Source organism: Scyliorhinus torazame, chromosome 16 (assembly GCF_047496885.1).
Source record: "Scyliorhinus torazame isolate Kashiwa2021f chromosome 16, sScyTor2.1, whole genome shotgun sequence".
Classification (NCBI taxonomy): Eukaryota; Metazoa; Chordata; class Chondrichthyes; order Carcharhiniformes; family Scyliorhinidae; genus Scyliorhinus; species Scyliorhinus torazame.
The window spans coordinates 129,243,283-129,269,202 of record NC_092722.1 but is presented as its reverse complement, the minus strand read 5'-3'; the positions used below and the strand labels follow the sequence as shown (position 1 = coordinate 129,269,202).

General features: G+C 46.2%; 1 protein-coding gene across 5 annotated transcripts in view; it reads left to right on the top strand.

Annotated features, from left to right (window-relative positions):
- plce1 (phospholipase C, epsilon 1) overlaps positions 1 to 25,920 on the top strand; it is a 619,267-nt gene that overhangs the window by 480,794 nt on the left and 112,553 nt on the right. For all 5 annotated transcript variants that reach the window (XM_072479048.1, XM_072479049.1, XM_072479051.1 and 2 more), the window contains 11 exons: positions 2,647 to 2,829; positions 2,916 to 3,033; positions 11,580 to 11,739; positions 14,966 to 15,088; positions 15,283 to 15,419; positions 17,309 to 17,541; positions 20,241 to 20,302; positions 20,900 to 21,065; positions 22,143 to 22,250; positions 22,345 to 22,461; positions 22,548 to 22,706. In XM_072479048.1, coding sequence (XP_072335149.1) covers positions 2,647 to 2,829; positions 2,916 to 3,033; positions 11,580 to 11,739; positions 14,966 to 15,088; positions 15,283 to 15,419; positions 17,309 to 17,541; positions 20,241 to 20,302; positions 20,900 to 21,065; positions 22,143 to 22,250; positions 22,345 to 22,461; positions 22,548 to 22,706 — 1,566 coding nt within the window. The remainder of the gene's footprint in view (positions 1 to 2,646; positions 2,830 to 2,915; positions 3,034 to 11,579; positions 11,740 to 14,965; positions 15,089 to 15,282; positions 15,420 to 17,308; positions 17,542 to 20,240; positions 20,303 to 20,899; positions 21,066 to 22,142; positions 22,251 to 22,344; positions 22,462 to 22,547; positions 22,707 to 25,920) is intronic.

Below are 25,920 nucleotides of genomic sequence, written 5' to 3'. Positions count from 1 at the left end.
GGCCGTATTAGTTCGTGATGGAAATGCTTCCACCCGTTTTGTGAAGGTGTCTATGACCACCAACACATACTTGTAACTATTTCTGCACGGGGGTAGGGGTCCTAAATAATCTATCTGGAGATTTGTCCAGGGTCCATTAATGGGATGGGTATGGCTAAGTTGAGCCTTTTTAGCATATCTGTCCGGATTGTTCTGGGCACAGATTAAGCAATTCTCTACGTAGTGTGTGACATCGATTTTTAAATCAGGCCACCAGCAAAGCAGTCTGAGATGGGCTAGGGTGGGTTCAATTCCTTGGTGTCCATGATTGTCATGGAACTGACAAATGATCTGGTTCCTGTCCTGGCTGGGAACTACATAAAGGCCATCCTTTAAAATCACACCGTCGTGTGTGGTGATTGTCGTACGGGGCTGGGAAGGTTCCCTTTAAAACTTCCCTGGGTTTCTTGTCCTCTTTCTGGGCCTTCGCTAAATCCTGAATGTTGGTCTGTGAGACCTGAACTGCGTGTACTGGGGTGCTTTCGGGGGGGGGTTCCAAAAATAACCATGCCTGGAGCCTGCCTTTGCTAGAGCGTCTGCTTTAACGTTACCGGGGGGGAAGAACGGTGATGACTGCGAACCTTAATTATTCTGTATTTCCTATCCTTCGCTGTCTCTAAGATATGACGGAGTAATGGGGCTGAGGGTAGGGGTTTACCGTCCACGGAAACAAATCCTCCTGTTTCCCAGAGTGGTAGGAACTCTGTCAAACTATTGCAGACATACAAGCTGTCTGAATAGATGTCTGCTGGGGTTGGGAACGAGTCTGGGGGTCTACAATATATGCAATCGCTGCCGGCTCTGCGGCCTGCGAGCCTAAGTGTCCTGGCAACTTTAAGGAAATTTCATCTAGGGCGCGTCCCTGCGCGTCCTCTACATACATACGGCAACCGGTAATTCTCTCTCCATTTAACACTGTGGATGAGCCATCCACATCTAGGGGCAGCACGGTAGCATAGTGGTTAGCACAATTGCTTCACAGCTCCAGGGTCCCAGGTTCGATTCCCGGCTTAGGTCACTGTCTGTGCGGAGTCTGCACGTCCTCCCCGTGTGTGCGTGGGTTTCCTCTGGGCGCTCCGGTTTCCTCCCACAGTCCAAAGATGTGCAGGTTAGGTGGATTGGCCAAGCTAAATTGCCCTTAGTGTCCAAAATTGCCCTTAGTGTTGGGTGAGGTTACTGGGTTATGGGGATAGGGTGGAGATGTGGACCTGGGTAGGGTGCTCTTTCCAAGGGCCGGTGCAGACTCGATGGGCCGAATGGCATCCTTCTGTACTGTAAATTCTATGATCTATGATATATCTTCAGAGGTGCGCACGTGTCTGTGGGCTGGGGTCTACTACCTGTTTTCCTGGGGGGTGTTCTGGGAATAAATGGGCCTGTGTTCTGTTTAGTGGTGATGATCTCACATTCATGAGGGGTAACTGCATAATGCAGATTATCGGCAAGGAATGTGTGGGTTTTGGTTCTCTTTACCATGATGTCCCGTCCCTGTAAAAGAAGGGTCCAACGGGCTGTGCAAATTTGGCTGACTGTGCCATCTTTAAGTCTGCCATCTAACAATAGCTGTGTCGGTGTGTGTTCTGTGAGGATGGTGATGGGGTTGAGTCCTGTAATGTAGGCGAAGTATTGTACCGCCCAAAAAACTGCGAGCAGGTGCCTTTCACAGGCAGAAAATCCTTGCTCTACGGGGTCTAACATGCGTGAGGCGTATGCTACAGGGCATAACTGGTCGTGGCGTTCCTGGAGGAGCACGGTCGAAAGGGTTCGGTCGGTGCTTGCTACCTCAATAGCGTACGGGAATGTGGATCTCGGACCTGTAGTGCTGTGCTGAGTGCTCTTTTTAAAGCATCCACGGCATCTGTACGCTGTAGAAGCCATTCCCAAGGTGCCTGCTTCTTGAGAAGTTCGGAAAGGGGCGCTGCTTTAGTGGCGAAACCGTCAATATGGTTTTGGCAGTAGCCAACCAGTCCTAAAAATGACCGGAGGGTAAGACATTGTGGGGAAGGGGCAATTTGACGATCGAGTCAATTCTCTTGTGCTCGATCTCGCGTTTACCATGAGTGATCACTGTTCCCAAGTAAATCACTTTTTCTTTCAGAATCTGGGCCTTCTTGGGGTTGACTTTACAACCAATTTCTTTTAGGAGTGCTACGAGTTCGGCAAGAAGCAAAATGTGCTCTCCCTTTGTGTCTGTCTGTCGTAACAAGTCGTCTCCATACTGGACCAGACAATCGGGGCGGGAAAACTTTGCTAAACCATTTGCCAGCTATCGGTGGAAAATGGAGGTGGAGTTGTGGATGCCTTGTGGAAGGCACGTCCATGTGTACTGTTGCCCTTGGACTTTACTAGCGAGGCCAGCATTTATTGCCCATTCTTAATTGCCCTTCTCAGCCATTTCAGAGGGCAGTTAAAAGTACTGTTGTCTGGAGTCGGCCAGACGAGGTAAGGGCAGCAGATTTCCTTCCCTAAAGGACATATGGGTTTTTATGGTCATTGATGATAGTTTCATGGTCACCATTACTGAGTAGCTTTCAATTCCAGATTTAATTAAATTTGTAACAAATTATTTCTCTGTGCTGTAAAATTCAACGTATTTGTTCCATTTAGGAGGAAGGCAAGTTTGAAGGACCAACACTGGCTCAGGTTATTGAGCTTTTTGGAGGCAGGCGATGGATCAGCAGGAACACAACTACAGCAACTCTGAGCAGAAACATTGAAAAATCCAGCCTACAGCGTAACAACACACTGGGAATGAGCACAGCCAAAAAGATAAAGAAATCATTAATCAGGGTATGAGGCAGCCGCGCTCAAAGTCAGTGTTTCTGCTGGGGGACAGATTTACTCTAACTGTAAAACTTGCGTTTTGCATTACGCAGGGAGAGAGCGGGGACATCACTGACGAGGAGATCTCCGCACGTAAGGCCAGAAGCTATAAAGAATCTCGAAGCAGAAGTGGTTCTGATCCCGCAGACATTGATGAACAAGAAGAATTAGGTAAAAATGTCTACCATTAATATCTGTTGCATATTGCACTGAGGAAAACTCACAGCGTGCAGCCCGTGTTAACCTACATTTTTTTACACCTCAACAGAGAGGGCAGCAGATAGGACAGTATAACAAAATATTCATATCTTGCAATATACTACACTCCCTCCCCACTTAAAAAAACTTATACATTAAAATGTAAAATTGTAGACACACTTAATTTCCCAAACTGCATCACGATTAAACCAACATCAACAATATCTGAAATTGAACAGGTTGTATTGCATAGTTATTGATACTGTAAACACAACCAAAACACACATGACTGATACTGCCAGAGTAGTTCACATGATCAAAACAATGGGCGGGATTCTCTGATCCTGAGGCTAGTTCCACGAGTTTCACGACGGCGTCAACAGGACCCCAGGAGCAGCAATTCCGAGCCCTACAGGAGGCCAGCACGGCACTGGAATGACCCACGCCGCTCCAGCTGCCGATACCGGCGTCAAATGGGTGCCGCGGGTCTGCGCATGCACGCTGCGACCGGCGCCAATGCGCACATGTGCAGAGTGGCTTCCTTCTCCGCGCCGGCCCCGACGCAACATGGCGTAGCGTTACAGGGGCCGGCGCGGAGCAAAGGAGGCCCCCGCCCGCCGACCGGTAGGCCCCGATCACAGATCTGGCCACAGCGGAGGCCCCCCCCCGGGCCGGACCCCCCACCAGGCTACCCCCAGAAGGATGCACGCCGAGGTCCCGCCGGGTAAGACCACACGTGGACGGCGCCGGCGGGACTCGGCTTTTTCTGCGGCCACTCGGCCCATCTCGGGCGGAGAATTGCCGGGGCGCGGCCCCCGACCATCGCCGCGCCGACCGCACCGGCGCCGATTCTCCGCTCTTTACATGCTTTCAACTAACCTATCTGACACCTTTCTCTTCTGTCTCGGTGTCTCCTTCCATTTCCATGAACTTGACTATGTTCCCTGAACACCTTTGACTGTGTCAAACTTTGACTACCTCTCCACTTCATGGTTGGGCCTGTAACATTGATTGATATGTCTTAATTGAAGACCCTAACTCACTTTGCTCTACTGGTGATCCTGTGATACTAGTAAACTTTCAGTTTCGTTTTGACTTTCACTTTGAATTATAGGAGGAATTTGGACTATAGGAAGTTTCTCATGCTCACCCTTTGTCAGATTTCCTCTTTCAAGCAAATGATCTACATGACACTGATGGAATCTGTCTCTAATCTTCACTGGATATGTAAATGCACCTAGTCTCTTTACAATAACTTGATGGTCACTTAACAAGGTAAATTTCCTACCTTACAAGTATTTGTGGAAATTAGTAACACCATATATGATCGCCACTACGACCATAATCATAGAATCCCTACAGTACAGAAGGAGTCTGTACCGACCCATTGAAAGAGCACACATATCTAGGCCTACCCCCATAACCCCATCTAACCGTTGGGCGTTAAGAGGCAATTTAGCACAGCTAATACACCTAACCTGCACATCTTTGGACTGTGGGAGGAAACTGGAGGAGCTAGAGGAAACCTACACAAACACAGGGAGAAGGTGCAAACTCCACACAGTCACCTGAGGTCAGAATTGAACCTGGGTCCCTGTGAGACAGCAGCGCTAACCACTGTGTCACCGTGTGAGATAACACCACACCATTCCCTGTGGTGAGCCATCGCATACTAAAACCATTTTTTTTTAGTTCATTGCAGGCCGAAATAGGATCACTAGCTGCTATTTTCTTCCCTTTTTCAAATGCGTTCTGATGCTCTACAGCCCACTCTCAATTGATTCCATCTTTACGCAGTTGATGCAGTGAAGCAAATTTATTAGCTAAGTTGGGATGAACTTTGAACAATACGAAACTATCAACCTTGAATGTTCTAAGTTCGTCTTTGTTCTCTGGTCTCTTTGCTTTCAAAATCCCCTCAATCTTCTGCTGCGTTAGGTGGATACCTTCACAATCTATCTGGTGACCCCAGTAGGTCACATTTGACATCATGAAGCAAAACTTGTGTTATTTTGCTTTGATGTCATTCTTTTGAAGTCAGTCTAGGACTTTGTTCAACATTACAATGTGCTTCTTCTCTATTTTACTGCCGATTAGACCATCATCTAGGAATAAACACTTTATTGAACCCACTCAATATCTGATCCATAAAGGTCTGGAACACTGTACGAACAGTAGACACCCCAAATGATTATCTTTTGTATTGGTACAGCCATTATGATTATAAATGATAAACAGGTCCTTGCTCTTGTCAGTTAGTTCTATTTGCAAATATTCATCTGACAGGTTTATATTACTGAACACCTTTCCAGTGGCTAAATTAGAAAACACATTTTCGCTGGTAGGAGGTGAGTAAGAATCATTCTCAATCATCTTATTTACCATTTTTTATAATCTTCACAGATCCGAATGGACATTTCTGCTTTTTGAACTACCACAGTGGGTGTGGCCCATTCACTGCTCTTCACCTTCTTAACTGCCATTGTTCTTCTGATCTATTCAGCTCTTTAACTACTGCATCGAACTGCGTAAGGCACTGACAAAGCCTTGCAAAATGTTGGCTGTATATTGTGCTTTATCTTGACTTCAATGTTGTGATGGTTAATTTTATCATTTGTCCCTCTTTGTTTAAAGACCACTTTGTGCTCTCTTAGTACTTCCTCAAAGTCAGACATAGTCTTACTGATCGCTACTGTAAATAACGCAGCCCAGTTTAACTGTATCTTCTGAGACCACACCTGGAGTATTGTGTGCAGTTTCGGTCTCTCTGCCAGAGTGGGAGTGCAGCAGAGGCTGATCCCGCGGTTGGTGGGACTGTTCTATGAGGAGAGATTGGTTTAACTGGGCCTGTATTCACTTGAGTTTAGAAGGATGAGAGGAGATCTGATTCAGGGCTGGACAGACTAGATTTAGATTGGTGTTTTCCCTGGTTGGGAAATCTAGAACCAGGGGCACAGTCTCAGGATACGGGGTAGATCATTTAGGGCTGAGATGAGAAAAACTTTCTCCACTTAAATTCTCCGCTGCTGAAGTCACTGAATGTGTTCAAAAAAGAGATAGATTTTTTTTAGATTTTAATGGCATCAAGGAATATGGGGAGCAAGCAGGAATATGGCATTGAGATCGAGGTCAGCCATGATCATATTGAATGGTGGAGCAAGGGGTCGAATGGCTTACTCCTCTTCCTAGTTTCTATGTTTCTTCAGGTGATTCCTTCCCGTCAGCGAGACTTAGTTCTCTACTACTACTACCAATGACAAGTAATAGAATGCACCATGGTTTCCGACTATAACACTAACTTAACCTACTCCTGGAATACTGTTATTGGAATGACGAGTTAGTTTCACATCAGTTTTGTGTAAGGGAATGTGACTTAGGGACTTCTTATCCTCTCCGGAGATAACAAACATGGCTGTAGCTGTATCTCCAGGTAATTTCTACTGTTAGTGCTGGGAGTATATCTTGAGCCGTTTCACTCTCACCTTTCATGTGCTATTTTTCTTGCCTGCTGACATGAGTATAGCTCTTGATCTTCCTGCTCAATAACATCAACTTCTGGGGCGAAATTCTCCGGAGACGGCGTGATGTCCGCCGACTAGCGCCCAAAACGGCGCAAATCAGACGGGCATCGCGCTGCCCCAAAGGTGCGAAATACTCCGCATCTTTGGGGGCCGAGCCCCAACATTGAGGGGCTAGGTTGGCGCCGGACGAATTTCCGCCCCGCCAGCTGGCGGAAACGGCCTTTGGTGCCCTGCCAGCCGGCGCGGAAATGACATCTCCGGGCGGTGCATGCGCGGGAGCGTCAGCGGCCGCTGACAGCATTCCCGCGCATGCGCAGTGAAGGGAGTCTCTTCCGCATCCGCCATGGTGGAGACCGTGGCGGAGGCGGAAGGGAAAGAGTGCCCCCACGGCACAGGCCCGCCCGCGGATCGGTAGGCCCCGATCGCGGGCCAGGCCACCGTGGGGGCACCCCCCGGGGCTAGATCGCCCCGCGCCCCCCCCAGGACCCCGGAGCCCGCCCGCGCCGCCTTGTCCCACCGGTAAGGTAGGTGATTTAATTTACGCCGGTGGGACAGGCATTTTAGCGGTGGGATTAGCGGTGGGACTTCGGCCCATCCGAGCCGGAGAATCGAGCGGGGGGGCCCGCCAACCGGCACGGCGCGATTCCCGCCCCCGCCGAATCTCTGGTGCCGGAGACTTCGGCAACCTGCGGGGGCGGGATTCACGCCAGCCCCCGGCGATTCTCCGACCCGGCGGGGTGTCGGAGAATTTCGCCCCTGTTTCCTCGTCTATCCTATGTACATTTCAGGATTTCCAAACTCCTGAAATAGTTTTAGATCTACCCATGACCTTGATCTGGTGCATCGTTGCGACTTGAAGCTTTACCATTATCTTGAATACTACAGTTTCCTCTACTTCTGCACACGGTCTGGATATGACTTCCTTTCCCACAGGCATAGCACATTGACGAGAAATGGAAGCATTTAAATGGTTGTTAGCTGACACAACAACTGTAGCATCTAAAATTCTGACTTGGAGACGATGAGCTTGGCTGCTGTGGCCTGGGTCTCATGGAAATCAAGCTCAGGAAAGGAACTCACTTGCAACTATCTCTTTCTGCCATTTCCATGGCTGTGACCTCATTTCAGGCCTCTTTCCGCATGAGTTTATTGCCTTTGCTCAAAAGCTTGGCCTGCATTTTATGGTTCTTTAGGCCACCTACAAACTCTCCAAGGCTGAATTCTAAGATTGTGCCATAACCACAGTGACGAGACAGTTTCTTTAATTCAAGAATGTAATCTGCAACAGTCTCACTTGTCAACTGCTTCCTTCCATGGAAGGTAACACTCAGGATGTTCTCATTCTTAGTCGTACCATAATACGTGTCCAGAATCTCAGAATAGTGCATAGTGCTGAGGTCTTGTGGGCAACATTGGATTAGATACCAGCTAAAGGCATCTGCCCCCCGTCCCTCCTCATGGTGAGGAAACATTTATTTTATTCTTGTGTCCTATTTTATTCACTTTCAGCCAAATGTGTAACCATTGTTAGTAATTAGGCCAATCCACTTAGTTAGGGTTGAATTTCCTGATTGTCCCCAAATATGCCTCCAGTGCCATTTGTTCAATCACGTACTGTGCTGACTCACTCTGTGCCTGAACACAATGTGCGCACAGACCAAACTTTCAAATCACTCAAACCTACCAAAGTCAACTTTAGGAGTGTTAAGAAGTAGGGCAGCACGATAGCACAGTGACTACCATTGCTGCCTCACGGCGCCAAGGACCCGGGTTCGATCCCGGCCCCGGGTCACTCTCCGTGTGGAGTTTTCACGTTCGCGGCGTGTCTACTGGGTCTCACCTGCACGACCCAAAAATGCGCAGGGTAAGTGGATCAGCCACGCTACATTGCCCCATAATTGGAAAAAAAACATTTTAAAGGAGTGTTCAGAAGTGTGACACAATGGGCGGGATTCTCTCATCCCACGGCATGTCCACGCTGTCATAAAGGCCATCGCGTTTTATGATACCGTGAACGGGCCGTTGCCAGGACTAATTCTGACCCCTACAGGGGGCCAACACGGCTCTGGAGCGGTTCATGCCGCACCAACTGCCGATCCCGGCGCCGTGAGATCCGCGCATGTGCAGTGGCACCGGCGTCAATGCGCACATGCGCAGTGGCACCGGCATCAACGTGCGCATGCACAGTGGCCTCCTTCAACGCAGAACCCTTCCACGCTGAGGTCCCGCCGGCTGAGAGCAGGTTAGAAAGGCGCTGGCGGGACTCGGCGTTTCCACGGCGGCCGCTCGGCCCATCCCGGCCCGAGAATCGGCCGGCCGCGTAGAGCGGCCTGTGACCGGCGCCTCGCCAAACACGCCGGGGCCAATGGCGCCGATTCTCCGGCCCCTGTAGTCCTGCGCCATGTTGCGTCGAGGCCGGCGCACTGCGCATGTTCGAGTTGCCGTCGGCGCCACTGCGCATGCACGGATCCCACGGGCCCAGTTCGCGCTGGGATCGGCAGCTGGAGCAGCGCGAACCGCTCCAGCACCGTGCTGGCCCCCTGTAGGGGCCAGAATTAGTCCTCGCAGTGGCCCGTTCACACCGTCGTAAAACGCGACGGTGTTTACGATGGTGTGGACACTCTGCCGCGGGATGAGAGAATCCCGCCCAATCTTCTTCAGTTCTTAATTTCTCAAATGAAATGTTAAAATCAAATTCTGTCCTATCCTAATTGCCATCTTTCTGTTGTGCATTACACTGATAAAAATTCGCCATGTGGATTCACAGCAGGCAGCCATTATTGACGTAACCTTACTCCCACCTCCCCAACAAGAGAGGGCAGCATAGAGGACACTATAGAAAAATGCTCAGAACTTGCAATACACTACTCCATGGGGCATATGAACCAGCTCATGCCTTGCACAATTGAAGAAACTCAGGGAGAAAGCTGATCTTAATATTTAAGAAACTGTTAAAAAAAGAAGGGCTGTGCCTGTGATTGAAAGATGTAAATATTAGCAGTTAATTCAGCAAAGGCGTTGCGATGTTTCTGGTTAGCTGTTCTAGGTGTTGATGCGCCTGCATTCTGCACATCAGTTCGACTCTCTGTGTAAGCTGCCATCTCAGAGTCTGTAAGCTAATATGGACGACTTGCATTTATATAGTGATTTTCACAACTGTCAGACATACTTTACAGCCCATGAAGCACCTTTTTGAAATGTAGTCACTGTTGTAATGTTGGAAACGCAGCTGCCAAAATTGCACACAGCAAACTTCCACAAACTGCAATGTAGTGATGGCCAGATCATCTGCTTTAAGGTTGTTGATTGAGGAGTCAATATTGGCCAGAACTGGGGAAAACTCCTTTTCTCCTCAGAAGAGCAGTGGGATCTTTTACATCCACCGAGCAGGGAGATGGGCCTCAGTTTAACAACTCATTTGGAAGATGGCACCCCTGTCAGTGAAGCACTCCCTCTACTGCACTGGAGGATCAACCTTGATTTTTTTGTGTTCAGGCCCTCATGCAGGACTTGATCCAAAACATTGTGATTCAGAAGCAAATATGAGTCCAAACTTAACTGAGCCACGACCGACAGTCCCTGGATAAAATACTGTTCTCTTAAACCTGTTTTTTTTAAATTTAAAAAATGCTGCTCTTACACTTTTCGACAAGGCACAGGTTAATATTGTGTATTAACATATCAAACAGGGGAAGAATCAATGTTGTATGTTAAAGCATTAAAAAGAGAAGGGGTCAACATTGCACTTGAACACATCAAACAGGGGAGATTGTGTAAACCATTCAAAGCTGGAGTGGCTACTACTGACCCTCACAGCTGTCCAGTCTTCACTGTCTTACTTGATGCACTTGCCTATTTATTGCATTGAGCTGCCTGAAATCCTGGCAAAAACCTGTCTCGCCGAACTGTGGTGAATGATTTGTCATCTGTTTGCTGTGAGTGGAGGCTGGAGTGGGAGGGCTAATGAAAGTTCTCCACGGAATGGAAATACATCACCACAAAACAGGTAAGCTGGTTTGGGAGTTTGGAGTGATAGACTCATTTTACATGCATTCTGTCTAATTAGAAATCAATGACCACGCAGTGCAAATACTTATTTTATGGATCTTTTCTTCCATTTTCTGCATCCTATTACTCAGGGCTTATTTTTATCATGTTTTATTCTGCTACCAACAAACAGATCGAATTCCTCTATCTCCATTTCCATTAGATCCTGGGAAATGCTCTAGTACCAACTCTGCTAGCCTACTTCCCACCGTTATAGTTTAAATTCTTCACATTGTGCTCAACTCTTTACCTTGCCTCCTGAATATAGTATTATGTGGAGGGAAAGATGAATGTGGGGTTAGTTTCCATCACTGGGTATTAAAACTATTCTGATAAAGTTCTTTCAAAAGGAATTGGACAAATAGCTGGTGATTATGGGATTGGCAGTAGTGAACAATTTGGATTGGATTGGATTGGATTTGTTTATTGTCACGTGTACCGAGGTACAGTGAAAAGTATTTTCACTGTAATTTGTGGAAATCATAGCAAACAAGGCTACAGGTGAAGTGCTGGTCAATGAGATTAGAATCGATAGGTGCCTGATATTCAGTACAGATATGATAGCATGAAGAGCCTCTTTCTGTGCTGGAAAATCTCTATGACTCTGTGACAATGATTCCAGTGCTGTTGTTGGTCAGCAATGAGTACAGTAAGAGGGCTCCGTGTAGAAATGCAATGTTACATTTCAATGATAAATTGCAATATTTGATTACAATGTTAAATTGATATTCTTAAACCAAAGTTCTTCTCTTTTATATTTTTAACATTGGCATTAAGTCATGTAGCTTCAGAAAATGAACAAAGCCGATCAGATTTCCCAAAATGTGTTATATTTTGTGATGTTTAACACTGGAATTTGAAGAAAGCAAATAATACAAGCTATAGAACGATGGATTAAGTGTTACCTATTTAATCTATTTGACACGTTTGTTCCTTCAATGCCTTTTTTAGACTTGAGCATCACAATGGGTTCTCCTGGCTCCTGTGCACTCCCTACAAGAGCTCGTTCGCTCACCACCCCATGTCCCACCACATTAGGCCCTCCGACATCAACTCCAGTGAGGCCTGCCTCCTCTCCAATCCTATCAACTGTCAGCAAGACCAAACCTAGGTAAGAGAAAAATAAATGATCCCAGATAGTCTCACACATCTTTCTATTAATGCAACGCATATCTGAATAAGATTAAATGGTTCATGTGCAGAAGCAACTTTAAAACTGTGGAGAAAGCCAGAGCAGTTTAAAACAATTGTGTTGCAAAGTCATTTGTTTACTTGCTAATGTTTATCCACTGGCTATTCAGAGGCTAGCATAATGAGGAGAGATTTGAGATATTAAGAGTGCGTACATGGGGGCAGCCAAGGCTAAGAGAAGATCTAAACCGAGATTTTGAAAATTATAAGGGCGAATAGGAATGTCTCCTTTGAGTGTCAGTGTTGAAGGATCAGTGGTGTAAGTTACAAAGAGCAGTATGAAGTTGGGAGAAGTTGCTTTATGCTGAGAATTATTTAAGAATAGCTTACTTTACCACGGGCAATTGTCCACTGGCATGGAACTTTTTTTAATGGGAAACTAGATAAACGTTTGAAGCCAAATATAATGCAGGATTGCAGTGGGAGGACCTTATTAAGATATGATGAGCTAATAGATGCCTTCTGTGCTATAATTTATACAGTTAAATGATTACAGTGTCTGCCAACAAATAAAGGACCCCATAAGTTGTGCATCAGGCATAAACAAAACCCCAAATCATCTGTATTTAATTTTGTAAAGTTCACAATACTTTCATATATCTGAGAAATAGCAGCTACTTGGCAGGTAGGAAGAGGGTGATGAATTTATCTAGTGTAGTTCAGTTCTATTAAGAAGGGTGGCATGGTGGCGCAGTGGTTAGCACTGCTGCCTCACGGCACCAATAACCTGGTTTAGATCCCAGCCCTGGGTCACTGTCCGTGTGGAGTTTGTACATTCTCCCTGTGTCTGCGTTGGTCTCACCCCCATAACCCAAAGATGTGCAGGGTTGGTAGATTGGGGGCTATACATACCTTGGCTCACCCAGTGGGTTCCCCTCGACTGATTCCCGTTATATAGCTGAATATTTAGTAAGGGGATATCATGGGCGCAATTCTCCCATCGGGAGACTAAGTCCCGACGGCGGAGTGAAAACCGGAGTGTTCCACTCCAGCGTCGGAGCCCGCTCCCAGCCCCCTATTCTCCCATCCCCGGGGGGCTAGGAGCGGTGTCGCGTCATTTACCCGCGCCGGGCCTTGGCACGCGTTAAAGTGGCGCCGTGTAAATGACGCGGCCGGCACCGCATAAATGACGTCACCCGCGCATGCATGGGTTGGCCGGCGCCAATCCGTGCATATGCGGTTGCCGTCCTCCCCGATGCCGCCCCGCAAGAAGATGTCAGATGGATCTTGCGGGGCGGTGGAGGAAAAGAGGTCCTACTTCAGAGAGGCCGGCCTGCCGATCAGTGAGCACGATCGCGGGCCAGACCCCTTTTGAGGCCCCCCACTGGTGCAGGAACCCCCCCATACAGGCCGCCCCCCCCCCAGCAATCCCGCGCTGTTCCCGCCAGCAGCGACCAGGTGTGGACGGCGCCGGCGGGAACCCATCGTGTTGGGCAGGCCGCTTGGCCCATCCGGGCCAGAGAATCGCCGCTCACCCGTTGCGAGTGGTGATTCTCCCAGCGGCCAGCTGTGATTCTAGCCGCGCCGGTTGGGGGGGGAGAATCGCGTGCGGGTGCCGGGGCGGCGTGGCGGGACTTGCGCGCGCCCCGGTGATTCTCCCACCCGGCGGGGGGGGGGGGTAGAATTCCGCCCCATATGCCTGGAAAGACCTTTGATAACATATAAATGGTTCAAAATTTATTAACATGAGGTTTCCACTTGTTACATGGCCGGCGGGGGGTGGGAAATTGGGAAACGAGATCTCGCCGGCAAGAATGTTGTTTTCCAACTCTGGTGGGATTTTGGGCCACATTGCCATTTTCGCTAATGGCAAAGGTGGGCTCAATATCGCCCCAGTGTTCCAGTTTGATCTTTCTTCAGAATTGGGAAAAATTGAAGGTGTGACAGGTGTTGGTAAAGTACAAATCATCTCTTTTGTCATTATGAAGATCCAGAAGGCCTGAGACTGGTGACAAAATAAAAGTTTATTTAAGCCGAGGAAACGGCCAACACGGCGGCATACAACACAACAGGTCCCAGTTGGGAGTACCAGAATTCCGGTCCCTGTCTAGGCTGGCTTTCACATAGCACGGTAACATGCACCATCTAGGCAAGCCTCCACCCACTAGTGGGAAATCTCCTATTCCATGAGTCCCAGGGGAGATCGATTTCTTTAGGGAATCCCTGGGGGCCTCATGATAGTTATCACTGTTCTTTAGTCTCTCTTTGTTTCTTTCCTATCTCAGACTTCTCCTTTTATTTTTTGCTCCGTTCCGTGACTCATAACACAGCATCGTCTTGAAAGAAGAGCAGGCCTCATAGTGTCTTTCACATGGAAGACTGGCAGCCACAAGCCATGGCTACTGTCTCTCTCTGTAGGTCCTCTCAAGAGTGCAGAAGGTAGCTTTCAGTAAAGCATCGGAGGAAACATACAGAAAATGCGCCCCGCGTCCTACGATAAAGGAATGTCAGACAATAACGCCATCTTGAGGAATGATTAAATGCCAGTTACGGATTTTCTGTGCAACGCCATTTTCTGTCTCCCTCCGGATCCTGGTTGACAGGGTTCACTGGCTGCTCCGTCTTGAAATAGATTTTAAGGCTGGCATTTTCCGGTGGAGGTGTAAAAATGCCCATTGACTTTCAGGCGGAATTTCCGGCTCCATTGGCCGTGGGACTGGAAAATCCCAGCCTAAGTGGCTTCATGCCATCCCGTTATACCAACCATCGCATACAGTAGAAAATCCTATTGGTGTAAACCCTTCCACTATATGCAATGGAAAATGTATCATAATAGGACAATAATAAACAGGGGTGAGAGACAGGTTATTAAAATCTTGTGGTTTCACAAATGACCTTGCCGAATTTGGCTCCAAAGTTTTAACAATGATTAACTTCACCTAATTCCATTCACCTTGTTGAAGCATTTAAATGTTATCAGTTGCAGATGACCTCGCAGTGGTGAATTCTTTCAGTTCCTACTCGAAATGACATTACAACAGTTAACTGATGACATATCTTACACTAATAACGGACATTGAGGATGACATGCTGCCTGGAGTCCAAGATATTAGGAATTTTACACTTGAGACAATCACTATCCACATCCTGTTGTCCCAGTTGTTTTATGTTTGTTATCTAATGCTGTTTATTTGGACCGCTTGCAGCACGAGAGGGAGTAATAGCTGGCATGGACGTGTGAAAGGAGGGCTGAAAGGATTCCAAGACTTCATGGTCTCTGATAGCAACATGAGCTTCATTGAATTTGTTGAACTTTTCAAATCGTTCAGGTAAATATAATTGCCCTGCAAGACTAAAATATTTCCACTAAGGTCATTAATCCTGGAAAGCAGATATTGAAACTGGGCTTAAAAACCAATTGTTTGAAAAATGTTCTTATCCGAGTGGATTGTTAATTCATGCTTCGTGTGTGTGTGTGTGCATGTAGAACAGGACATTCACTGTTTTTTGTTTGTGGAATTAGTGTACGAAGTCGAAAGGATTTGAAGGATCTCTTTGACATTTACTCTGTATCATATAACCGTTCTGGCTCGGAATCCACCCCACTGTACACAAACCTAACGATCGATGACAAGATCAGTGGGCTGCAGCCTGACCTAGGTCAGTGATCTCCAGCAATGTTACTTTGTTCATTTACTTGGTGCATTTACACTCTACATTGGAGTTTGTAATGTTAAAGAGACACAGCTTTTTGTGGCAGAAGTGTTCCGATTATTTGTTTGTTTAGTAAGACAGTAAACGGTGAGTTAAATTCCACATTGGTGCATCATCTGTGTCAGATGTACAAAAATGATGTGGGACTCTTCCAGCTCTTACTCTTAAATGAGGCTTAATTACTAAAGGGGAATTACATTAGGAGGCGGCTGTAATGTTGCGGCTGTGAATCTCAAGAAATCCCTGTTTCACTATTCAACAGACCCGAGCTTCTGGGAGAATGGCCCGACTATTATTTTCCTTTCTAGTGAATACGTTAACCTCCCTTCTTGGCACTGTGGTTAAATGCAGCCTGCAGTGCTGCAATCCGCAAGGATCTGCGCCCTGGGGAGGGATTTTACAGCCCTGTCGTGGAGGAGGCGGGCTCGGAAAATGCGGTGAGCCTTTCAATTCTCCATTGACTTTGGCGGGACCAAAAGATTCCGCTGGCGGGAGAGGCAGTAAAATTCTACACATGCTGGCTGGGTATGCCTGAGGGGGTGGCGATGGGGCTGGGGCCAGCAGTTGGCGTCAGCATCACTGGATTTAGGAGAGGGAGCGCTATATCCAATCCTTTCTTCATGACACTCTTTGGCTCTTTCCTTTTCCAAATATTTAACCTTGTTGAAAGCTGTAGTGGATTTTCTGTTTCTAGCATTGTTCGTGATGGGATATTTAATATCCTAGCAATTGTCTTCAGAAAAGTGTTCTTCTCGCATACCCCTCTATTATTTCACGGCAATGATACATACATGGAATGAGGAGGAGCAGGAGGGACAGACACACAGAAAGGAGGAGCAGGGCTAACATGTACACAATAGCAGAGAAACATATACAGAGAAAGAAGGAGCAGCTATAGACAAATACACATAGAGGGTAGCATAGGTGGACAGAAGTCTCAATAATTAGAAACAATTAAATGGTGATAAAACAGATTTCCTGTGGCGCCATGGGTAGCGTCCCTACCTCTGAGCCGGAAGCTCCGGGTTCCAGTCCCACCCAAGGACGTGATGGCCAAGGAAGGTGCGTTCATAACGCGGTCAAACATGCAGTCAAACTGCAAAATCCTTCCAAACACACCAAAAGCTGTCAGTAAGAGCGGGAGAGACTCCCGGTTGGCCACGCTTGGTGTGGAGTGATCCCCCCCCTCAACCTATAAACCCCTGGCGACAGACTAACACCCTGTTCCGGGAATTGCTAGCTATGTAAAATTCTAATTCTAAAACTGTAAATTCTATGTTAATCTATGTAAGCAGATGGAAATCTGCCTTAGTGACCACTAGGTGCAGGAAGAGAAAGAAGAAGAGAAAATGTTGATGATTTTAATGTGGAAACAGGCCAATAGTAAAGTTATTGTCAAACACTTATCCCAGTGGTATCAAGTTTGTCCCCCTGGTGTTTAAAAGAGATTTTGATCTGTCTATTTTTAAAAGATAAACCGTCTGTTAACAGAATAGAAAGAGCAAATTGGTATGAGTAACTAAAAGTTCCTGTAATGACATTACTGCCAATTATTATTTTGTACTTCTAATTTTAAATTCATGTCATTTTGTACTGAGCTCTACATCCTTCTCAGTTACTTGGAAGAGTAATTATAAAAAGAATATTAATTAAGTTATTATGGTAAATTCAGTTGTACCTTAAGGAAGAAAATTCGCAAAAACTTTAACAAGAATTGATTGTAATTAGTGTTCAGGTCCTTATCGAAAAAGCAGTTTAAACCATATTTTTTTGGTGGCCAGCAATGAGATATAATTAATAACAAAGAATAATCAATTTTAATTGTTTCTGTCTAGACCTCTTGACAAGAAATGTATCTGACCTTGGTCTGTTTATAAAGAGTCGACAGCAAATATCAGACAATCAGAGACAGATCTCTGATTACATTGCTGCTACTAGCATTGTGACCAATCGAGTGGAAATTGCTTCCCTGGGAGAGAGCGGAATGGGAATTCAGCAACTGAATGACTTCCTGGTGAACTGTCAAGGAGAGAACCACACATATGACGAAATCCTCAGCGTTATCCAGGTTTGAGAGATTTATTGGATCTGAAGCAAACAATTGAGAAATCAAATGGTATAACTGGAGTACTGTATAAGAGTAAAACAATCTTACTCCAGTGGTTTTTGCTGAATCTGTGTCTGGAGCACTGTGTACAGTTTTGCTCTTCGCACCAAAGGAGGATATATCTGCCTTAGAGGGAAAGCAATAATTAATTCTAAGGATGGATTCGGGATAATCCTTTGAGGAGAGCTTGAGTAGAGATAGGCCTATATTTCCTGGAGTTTAGAAGAATGAAAGATGATCACACTGAAATGTATTACATTTTGAAGGGTCTTGCCAGGTTGCTGGAAGGATGTTTTCCCTGTAGGATCTGTAGGATCCCAGTCTCATAATACAGTGTTGGGCATTTAGGACTGCAATGAGGAGCAATATCTTTGCGCAAAGGGTTGTGAACTTTAGGAATTAATACCCGGCTCTGGATGTTCAGTCATTGAGAATATTCAAGACAGGTTGATAGATTTTTGGGTGCCATGGAAATTAAGAGTTACGAGGATAGTGCGGGAAGGTGGAGTTGAGGTAAAAGATCAGCCATTACCTTACTGAAAGGCAGAGCAAGTTCTAGGGCTGAATGGCTTACTCTTGCTCCTATTTATACCTTAGCAGTGTGTGTAAAACAGGAATGCATATCTAAACTGGATATTCGCCCCATAGATATCCATACAGTGAAATTGAGATATCCATAGAACCCAACAGTGCAGAAGGAGGCCATTCAGCCCATCGAGTCTGCACCAATCCACTGTAAAAGCACCCTACTTAGGCCCACTGTCCTGCCCTACCCCCATGTAACCTCAACTAACCTACACATCTGTTGACACTGTGGGGAAATTTAGCATGGTCAGTCCACCCATCCAACACATCTTTGTGACTGTGGGAGGAAACTGGAGAACCCGGAGGAAACCCACGCAGACACGAGGAGAATGTGCAAACTCCACACAATCATCCAAGGCTGGAATTGAACCTGGGTCCCTGGCGCTATGAGGCAGCAGTGAACCACTGTGCCTCTTTGCCGCCGCCCACTGATGTAACACAGGTTTAAGGTGTGTCTCCAAAATGCAATGAATGAAAATGTACTGATTACTACATTGGCTATTGTTATCTTCCTATCTTCTGTGTTTGGCTCCTGATGGACGATATCTACCTATTTATGTACTTTCCCCATATTAAGTCGTCAAATGCTTACAGGAATGTTAAAATAGAAACCCTGGGGAAACTTTTCATCCCTCGTTAACCATCAGTGAGAACTGCAATGTGGGTAGAAAGTCCCATGAGAGTCGGAAAAATACGATTCCCACCAGCGGGATCGTGTTTTCCGATTTTCCACGCCCCTCTGCGGTGACATTCATGCCCAGAAAAGACGGGAACCTCATTTTAATATACTTCTAATATACTTACCAAGCGCACACCACCACATGATTCTGCCTCGCTGAATATTCACACCTCACCCGGCGAGGATTACAACAGGTTCCGAAAAACATGAATCGGTCGAGTGGCTCCCCCAGAGGCTCAATGGTAATATGTGTAGCCCCCTGCCAATCTGCCAGTGCCAACTTGTACCAGGGGCCAAAGCCAGGGGCGGACTCTCTGGGGAGCCCCATTGGGAAGCACCCGACGCTGATGCTTGTGGTGGACGGGGCAGAGTCCCCGGTTCTGATGGTGGTGGCGTAAGCCCCCAGTGCTTATGAGAGGGGGGGGGGTGGATCCCCCGTGTCAGCGGTGGGGCGGGGGGGGGGGGGGGGGGGGGGGGGGGCTTTTATTCTGTGCTGATCGAGGTGCAATTTCTAAAAGGCGCCCCGATCTCTGTGGAGAGCCTCATCCGCATTATCAGGCCCCGCCCCGCCACAGCGATGTTTTCTCCCAGAGAGGCTCCAAATCTGGATTAAAAGCTCTGCTGAGCAGCTGGAGAGCTACATGCTAGGATTCAGTCAGAGCCTGACACTCTGTCCCCTTTTTCATATTGCATTAATTGGCAGCATAAGATGCTTAAAAGGTAATGCAACATTTTCCAGAATTACCCTCACCATGTAGTCAAGGCGACTACAGAGGAGCATCTACTGTTGTGCCAATGGATGCTGCCTATTTTCCATTCAATCAGTCATTATGCCGATCACATTGACATTGGCAGATAGGCACAAATCGTACTTCACCTGAAGACAGCTTTGTTCTGTAGATCTATGCCACGTGGCAGTTGACTCAAAATTGCCAACTAATTGCACGTGGGACTCATGGCAGAACAGATCCTTTCACCCTATCAGGCAGACCCTACAAGAAAGAGGATGTTGTGTGAACCTTGGGTTATCCAAGTAATAACCTGCAGCCAATCTGAAGCCTTTCAGCCCTGCCAATCAGACCCTTGAGATCCAGGCAACTTAATCTTCTTCTACCCATTTTTTTAATTCACTAGTTTGTTGATTCCTAAATCAGAATACCAAGAACTATTAGTAAAAGATCAGTTATGCTCCATATTGCACATCAGTGGAGCCAGAGGCAAAAAGCGAGCACTAATCTTTTACAGTACTCAGTAGTAATAGTAGACATGACAATCAATTCAATGAAATGATGCACTTTATGATTTATGTAGAAAACTGCAGTGTAACTTGATGTAACTCTTTGGATCAAATAAACAGTGCTCATATTGGAAAAATAATATATTCATTCCCTCCTAGAAATTTGAGCCATCAGTCAACATGCGCCAACAGGGATTGATGTCATTTGAGGGCTTTGCAAGGTAATGCATGGTTTGTTAGACTGCTGTAAGCGAAAAGGCCATCAAACCCATACACAGTTGGCTGTGTCCTTTGGCTGGTTCCAGCCATGTGCACTGTTCAGTATCTTATTATTGATTGCCAATCATGCTTTCAATCTGGTCATTTTTTTCATCTTGAAGGCTTGTCTTTTCACTTGCTGTCTGCAAATGAATTAAACATCGATCCCTGGTTAAGGACTACTCCAAAATTAGCACAGCCACCCCCACCAAATACCTTCCCTTTCAGATTTGAGGAGGTCACTACTGCCCCACACCCTGGCAGGCATGGGCCAATGCCAATTCATAATTCATGTGCAGGATTTTCCCATTGTTCATAGATTTTTCCTCCAGAACAGAGAATGATGCATGAAGTAGAAGGGGGTTAAGTGGAAAGTAATGTAGAAAGGGAAACAGGGGACTGGTAATGCTTACATACATTTTCTAACGTTAGTAAAATCTGAAAACAACTTTATTGTGTTTCTCTTGAAGGAACTCTGTAATTTTTATATACTGGGTTTTAAAAGAAATATATATATATATATATATACAGATGTATATTTTACAAAATACTACATTCAGGTTTCTAATGGACAAGGAGAATGTTGCTTCAAAGAATGATGAATCCCAAGTCAATATTGAGGATTTACACTATCCACTTTCGTATTATTACATCGAATCCTCCCATAACACTTATCTCACTGGACATCAGCTTAAAGGAGAATCTTCAGTGGAACTTTACAGCCAGGTATCAGATTTTACTACCCCTCCCTCTTCCTCGTGTGTATCAATATCTGTTCCCACTTCATTTTTTTTTCATCTGCTTATCTCTTTTTTGGCTGTCTCTGCGTTTGTCCTTTTGCATGTGTCTGTGCTTGTGACCCTCTGTCTGCCTCCCTCTGTCTGCCTCCCTCTGTCTGCCTCCCTCTGTCTGCCTCCCTCTGTCTGCCTCCCTCTGTCTGTCTCCCTCGGTCTGTGTCTCTCTTTTAGGTTGAATATTACATTCCCCCTTGCTGGGCATGTTTTTGATCTGGGGGCAAGATGGATCACTAGCCCACCACCTTCCTGCCTGCCCCAACCCATTCCCCATAATACAGTGGGTGGGTAAGACATACACTAGCCTGCCCACCCTTCAGCTTATTAGACCCTTAACTGCACAATTAAGAGGAAATTAAAGGCTTCATCCCACCTCCACCACCAGAAAACAGTTGGTGCTGGAAGGGTGGATCAGAGTGGATAGGTTGTTTTTTTCACCAACTTTGGTGAAAAAAGGAAGGGAGACACTCCTCAAGATGGCGCATTCCTTGCCTGGCCTCCAATCCTGACCCCCCAAATCCCACCTTTCACCCCCCCCCCCTTAGGTGCTCGATCCCTCCCCACCCAAAATACCCAGACTTGCCTGAGTCCAGAGTCTATGCTGCCTTCCTTTTTGGGACTGCTTGCAGTCCCGGCAGCGTCCACTACTGAGTTCTGTCACTATTGGAACTGGAGGAGATGCTGGCCAATCTGATTGGCCAACCATTCTCAAGGGTAGGCCTTCTATGCACCGGGAGGTGGAAGTCCATGCTGAGCTTGTTCAGGCTGCGCGTAGCTTCATATCATTCATTGTAGGTGAGCCCTTTTTTAAAGTCAGTACATTTGTGAGTATATGCCCCAACCCCATAAAATTTACCCCTTTGCTCTTTGGCTCTCTATGTTCTTTGCTTTTTTTTCTCTATTTCTCTCATCCCCTCTCACTCGCTCACTTTTTCTCTCTCAATTTGCACATGCTTCATGAAAGCTCCATTACCGCTCCAGTAAATTTGTATCTATTTCCCATATTCAGGTGCTGCTGCAGGGCTGTCGGAGTGTAGAGTTAGACTGTTGGGATGGAGATGATGGCGCGCCGATCATATATCATGGGCACACTCTCACCACAAAGATCCCATTTAAGGTGCAGTTTGATTTGTGTTTCTTTTGGCTTGCCTGTTAAAAATGACTATAGATCAATGATTATCGGTAGTCAAATTTGATATTGTCCCTCGCAGGATGTTGTTGAATCAATCAATCGCAGTGCCTTTGTAAACTCTGAGATGCCAGTAATTCTATCGATAGAAAATCACTGCTCACTGCCGCAGCAGAGGAAGATGGCAGAAATAGTTAAAGTAAGTAATACATCTCTCAATCCCCCCTGTAAAGGGACTGTTGGCCAGGCCTAAACCTCCATTCACAGAGCTATCTGTTTCTTTAGAACGTATTTGGGGACAAGCTGGTGACAAAATTTTTGTTTGAGAGTGACTTTGCGGATAACCCAATGCTCCCATCAGTATGTCAACTCAAAGGAAAGATCCTCCTGAAGAACAAGAAACTGAAGGCCCATCAGACTCCAGTGGATATACTTAAACAAAAGGTAAGCTTTGTGTAAAAGTTTCAGATGGATCATCATGATAAATTCTATTACCTGCTAGGCTCGAAATATTATCATGTCTTTTTTTTAACAATTAATAATCTTTATTGTCACAAGTAGGCTTACATTAACATTGCAGTGAAGTTACTGTGAAAAGCCCCTAGTCGCCACATTCTGGCACCTGTTCAGGTACACCGAGGGAGAATTCAGAATGTCCAATTCACTTAACAGCACGTCTTTCAGGACCTGTGGGAGGAAACCGGAGCACCCGGAGGAAACCCACGCAGACACGGGGAGAACGTGCAGACTCCGCACAGACAGTGACCCAAGCCAGGAATCAAACCTGGGACGCAGGTGCTGTGAAGCGACACTGCTAACCACTGTGCTACCGTGCTGCCCAGTCGGTGTATTTTATAGCTATTGATATCAGATAATATTACACAAGTCCAGATGAAACCACATAAAGTGCTAAAAAATGCCCTACAGGGTGATCAGATGAGGAATTGGAGGAGGAGAGACTTGCCTTGAGCAGTAGTGCAACGCAGGTTGATGGAGCTGAAATTCGGTTTGGCGCTAAACGTTAATGTGCAATGCCATTATGGATGAATTCCTGGCTCAGCGTGTCTGAAGATAACAGGACAGATTTTCCTGTTTCTGAACTTGGATGTGTTGAATTACTTAGGCACAACACGTCGAGGAAAATCAGAGTGCACATCAGTGTATGTTAGTCAATATTATTTTCTGCCCACTCATTGAAATAGTCCAAAGACCAGTAAACCAAAGCTTCCTCCATTGATTTTCACCCATGCTCCAGGTCCAGGTAATCCAGTGCTGTCTGGCAAAGGAACAGGAAAATCGGTCTCACTGTTTCCCGACTGAAAATTCCATTTCAAGCAGCTGGGATTGTAGAAAATTCCCAGGGTGGTCAGTGGTGCTGTTGGAACATTTGAGCAACTCAATACCACCTAATGGGTTTGGGTCCACAATCCAAATCTCCTAATAGAGCAGGATAGCTCCGTCAGTAGGCCTTTAAAGGAGATGAAAAATCTCACACTGGTGCCTTTAGGGGTGCTTAGGCTATTAGGGGGTCACAGGAAAGATATATTTACTCTGTAGATAGTTTATTTCTGATTTGGAAGTTGCTTGATGCAGCTTCTCAAGGACCAAAATAAAAAAGGTGTTTCCAAATCCAGTGCTCACACCTTATTGAGCATAAACACACAGCCTAATCCTCTCTTATTTTATATTCTTTCATGCGATATGGGCATTTCTGGTAAGGCCAACACTTGCCCATCTCTAATTGCCATTGAGAGTCAACCACATTGATTTGGGGCCACATGTAAGAATTCACAACCCCAGAGTTTGGTGGATGCTGGGACATTGAGTAAATTTAAGGAGCAGATGGACAGATTTTTAATTAGTAATGGGCTGAAGGATTATGGAGAATGGGCAGGGAAAAAGAATTTAATCCGAGATGAGGTCAGCCATGATCGTGTTGAATTGCGGAGCGGACTCGAGGGGCTGAATTGCCCACTCCTGCTCCCACTCCTTATGTAGGCCAGACCGGGTAAGGATGGCAGATTTCCTTCCCAAAAGGACATAAGTGACCCCGATGAGTTTTTACAACAATCAATGATAATTTAAAGGCACCATTACCAGCTTCCACTCTTAAAATGGTTTTTTTCCATTTATTAGTTGAATGTAAATTCCACTGGCAGCTTTTGATTTAATTTGATTTGATTTATTATTGTCACATGTATTAGTATACAGTGAAAAGTATTGTTTCTTGCATGCTGTACAAACAATGCATACTGTACATAGGGAAGGAAGGAGAGACTGCAGAATATAATGTTACAGTTATAGCAAGGTGTAGAGAAAAGATCAACTCAATACGAGGTAGGTCCATTCAAAAGTCTGATGGCAGTAGGGAAGAAGCTGTTCTTGAGTCGGTTGGTACGTGACCTCAAACTTTGGTATCTATTTCCTGACGGAAGCAGGTGGAAGAGAGTATGTCCGGGGTGTTTGGGGTCCTTAATTATGCTGGCTGCCTTTCTGAGGCAGCAGGAATTATAGATAGAGTCAATGGATGGGAGGCGAATTTGCGTGATGCTCTGGGCTACATTCACGACCTTTTGTAGTTTCCTGCGGTCTTGGGCAGAGCAGGATCCATACCAAGCTGTGATACAACCAGAAAGAATGCTTTCTATGGTGCATCTGTAGAGGTTGGTGAGGGTCGTAGCTGTCATGCCAAATTTCCTTAGTCTTCTGAGAAATTAGAGTCATTGGTGGACTTTCTTTCTTTGGAGATGAGTTTCGTGGGACGACGGTGTTGAAGGCTGAGCTGTAGTCGATAAATAGGAGTCTGACATAGGTGTCTTTGTTATCTAGGTGTCCCAGGGTAGAGTGCAGGGCCATGGAGATGGTGTCTGCTGTGGACCTGTTGCAGCGGTAGGCGAACTGTAGCTGTAGTAGGATTTGAACCCACATCCCAGATCATTAGCCTGGGGCCTCAGGATTGTGAGTGCAGTGACCTTCCCAAAAATCCTCCAAAACGCTGAAATCTGTTATTAAGGAAGTCGTTACAATGTACTTAGAAAATCACTGTATGATCATTCAGAGTCAACATGGTTTTATGAAAAGATATGCTTGGCAAAATTATTAGAGCCTTTTGAGGATCAAACTGTTCTTTTAGTTTATTTGTTCATGGGATGCTAGTTAGACCAGCATTTATTGCCCATCCTTAATTGACCTTGAGAAGGTGGTAGTGAGTAGTGTTGATAAAGGGCACGATCTAATGGCCATGCTGCACCAGAAAAACAACTCGCTGTGGTGCAAAGTGGCCAATAAAAACCAGGAGACCCTGCTCCTGGGATCTACCTTGCTCCCGGGATCTACCTGGCAAATCCCGTCCGCTGCGCATGTAAATCCCGCCCGCTGTGGATGAAATCACTTTTTGGCAAATCTGCATGTTAGAACAAGGTGGCTAGCCTCACTCCAATGTGCAGATTCCCGAGGTACCTGAGGCTTTGGCATTCATCCCCTCTGCCTCGGAGACCTTGGGTGAGTGCTGTTCAGTACTGGCCCGCACAAACGGTCCCCAGGGGATCCCAGCTGCGTGCCCTTGGGCAGGGTGGCACATTGGCATGCTGATGCCACCTGGGCACCATAGCAGCACCACCTGGGTGCCAGTCTGCCACTGGCAATATGTCCAGGTGAC